The 1,980-nt window shown below is 51.6% G+C and overlaps 1 protein-coding gene across 1 annotated transcript; it reads right to left on the minus strand.

Annotated features, from left to right (window-relative positions):
• Mzb1 (marginal zone B and B1 cell specific protein) lies at window positions 1–1,980 on the minus strand. The gene is made up of 4 exons (XM_059246761.1): window positions 1,787–1,980; window positions 731–855; window positions 293–403; window positions 1–193 (listed from the first exon to the last, which is right to left on the minus strand). Exons 1-4 carry the CDS (start codon window positions 1,958–1,960, stop codon window positions 37–39), a joined length of 567 nt encoding a protein of 188 aa, XP_059102744.1. The 5' UTR covers window positions 1,961–1,980; the 3' UTR covers window positions 1–36.

The raw sequence follows: 1,980 nt of genomic DNA on the forward strand, positions 1-1,980 counted from the left end.
AAAAAAAGGGAAGATCCACAGGTGTCTCAGCTTGTACTAAAGCTCTTCTCTTGGGACCCGGTTCTCCTGTGAGCAAGACCCCTGAGTGCCCCCACACAGCAATGCCTCCAGAGTCTCGTGACCTTGGCGGTAGGCTTCGTAGATCTGGTCTTCTCCAAAATCTCCCAGGTACTGGAAACATGTCATGGAGAGCCTAAGGGAGCATTAGGCACCTTGAACCCTAACCTACCCACAGGGAAGTTGGGGGGCAAACCAGGACTCCAGGGAGTCCTTTCCCCCACCCTGTCATTACCTATTGGGCCAGGGACCCCCAGTAATCATCACGCTGATGCTTGGCTCTGTCCCCTCACTAAGTCCTGGGCCCATGAGACGTTTCATCTGGTTGACTTCTTGGACTCCATAGCTGAGAGGGGTGGGAAGCAAGGGGTATAGAATCCATGGGGGCCTGGCCAGGGAGGGACTTGCTGCTAGTCTAAGTATACTGGGCATTTGCTGAACTCAGACAGGGTTAAATCCAAGGCCCAAGAGCTCACAGTCACCTTTCTGTGCTCATAGGCTCTCCTACTTGTTCCCAAGAGCAGCTCTAGCCCAGATTCCAGCCCAGCCAACCTCCTTCCTCAGGTCAGAGCCTCCGTGGAATGGGCATGTGGTGTCAGTGGGGGGAGTGGAGGTCTGTACCCACCAGCCTTTCCCCCTAAGGAAGTGGCAGGGGCCTGGGTTGGCAACTCACGACTGCCAGTTCTGAGAGCAGGTCTGGTCCAGGACATCCGTGTAGATCGACTCACTCAGCTCCTGCAGTCCACTGGAGTCTGGAGCATGAGATTTAGCCTCTGCTTTTGCCAGATGTTGCCCCATCTGGAATGAGGAGGTGTTGAGAGCCGGGACTTTGGGAACTGCTGTCAATTATGGGAACGGGAAAGGACAGACACCCAAGTCTCTGGGGAGGATGAGGTGGCAAAGGAGCTGTTGAGAGGAAACACCTGTGAGCAGGGCCCCCTTCTAGGCCCCAAAGCTGGGCTGGGCCAGTTCAGGCAGCACCTCCTTTCCTGGGGGCAGGGGAGGAAATGCTGTGTGAAAGACCTGGTCCCTCTTTTAGAGCACACTTGCCCAGTGGCATATGCTATTTTTATTTTTATTTATATTTATTTATTTATTTTGGTTTTTCAAGATGGTTTTTCTGTGTAGCTTTGCGCCTTTCCTGGAACTCACTCTGTAGCCCAGGTTGGCCTCGAACTCACAAAGATCCTCCTGCCTCTGCCTCCCAAGTGCTGGGATTAAAGGCATGCGCCACCACTGCCCGGCTGCATATGCTATTTTTAAACCACGAGAACAAGGAAAGCCAAAAAGAATGAAAATAATAATAAACAAATAAAATAACCAGAGCCCAGTCTTTAATAACACATGTATTCACCTGCCCTGTGTACACACAGAAACACGGTCACACAGGCATGCTTAAGAGGATCGAGTATGGTGGGTTCACATAGATACACATGTACCCAACATGCATGAAGCAAAAACACCTTAAGGGCCTGGGGAGAGTGTTGAGACAAAAAAAGCGTACAGACTAGGAATCTAAGAGGGTGAATGATTCCCTGGGGTGACAAGTTAAGATTTAGGCACCTTAGATAGTCTGCTCTTAGACAAATATGTAAACTGAGGCATGGTAATTCAAGTGAAGGGGGCTGGTAATGTCATGGGGAGCTTGCTGCTCGGGGCTGAGGGCTAGGGATTAAAGGCTTGGATGAAGCGGTCTGAGCAAGGACTGCTGGGGACAGGTGGAACTTACTTGGTAGGCCACAGCCCGGCAGGCATCACAGCGCAGGTGAGCAGGTATGTAAGATGCGAACTTCTCTTCATCATCCAACACTGGAGCCGTAGCTGAGAGAAAAGGCTTATCTGCAAGGCTTCCCAGGATAGCCTTGACCCCAAACAGCAGCAGCAATGGCAGGGGCAGCCTCATGGCCTCTGAAGCTACTTCAT

This window comes from Peromyscus eremicus, chromosome 19 (assembly GCF_949786415.1).
Source record: "Peromyscus eremicus chromosome 19, PerEre_H2_v1, whole genome shotgun sequence".
Taxonomy (NCBI): domain Eukaryota; kingdom Metazoa; phylum Chordata; class Mammalia; order Rodentia; family Cricetidae; genus Peromyscus; species Peromyscus eremicus.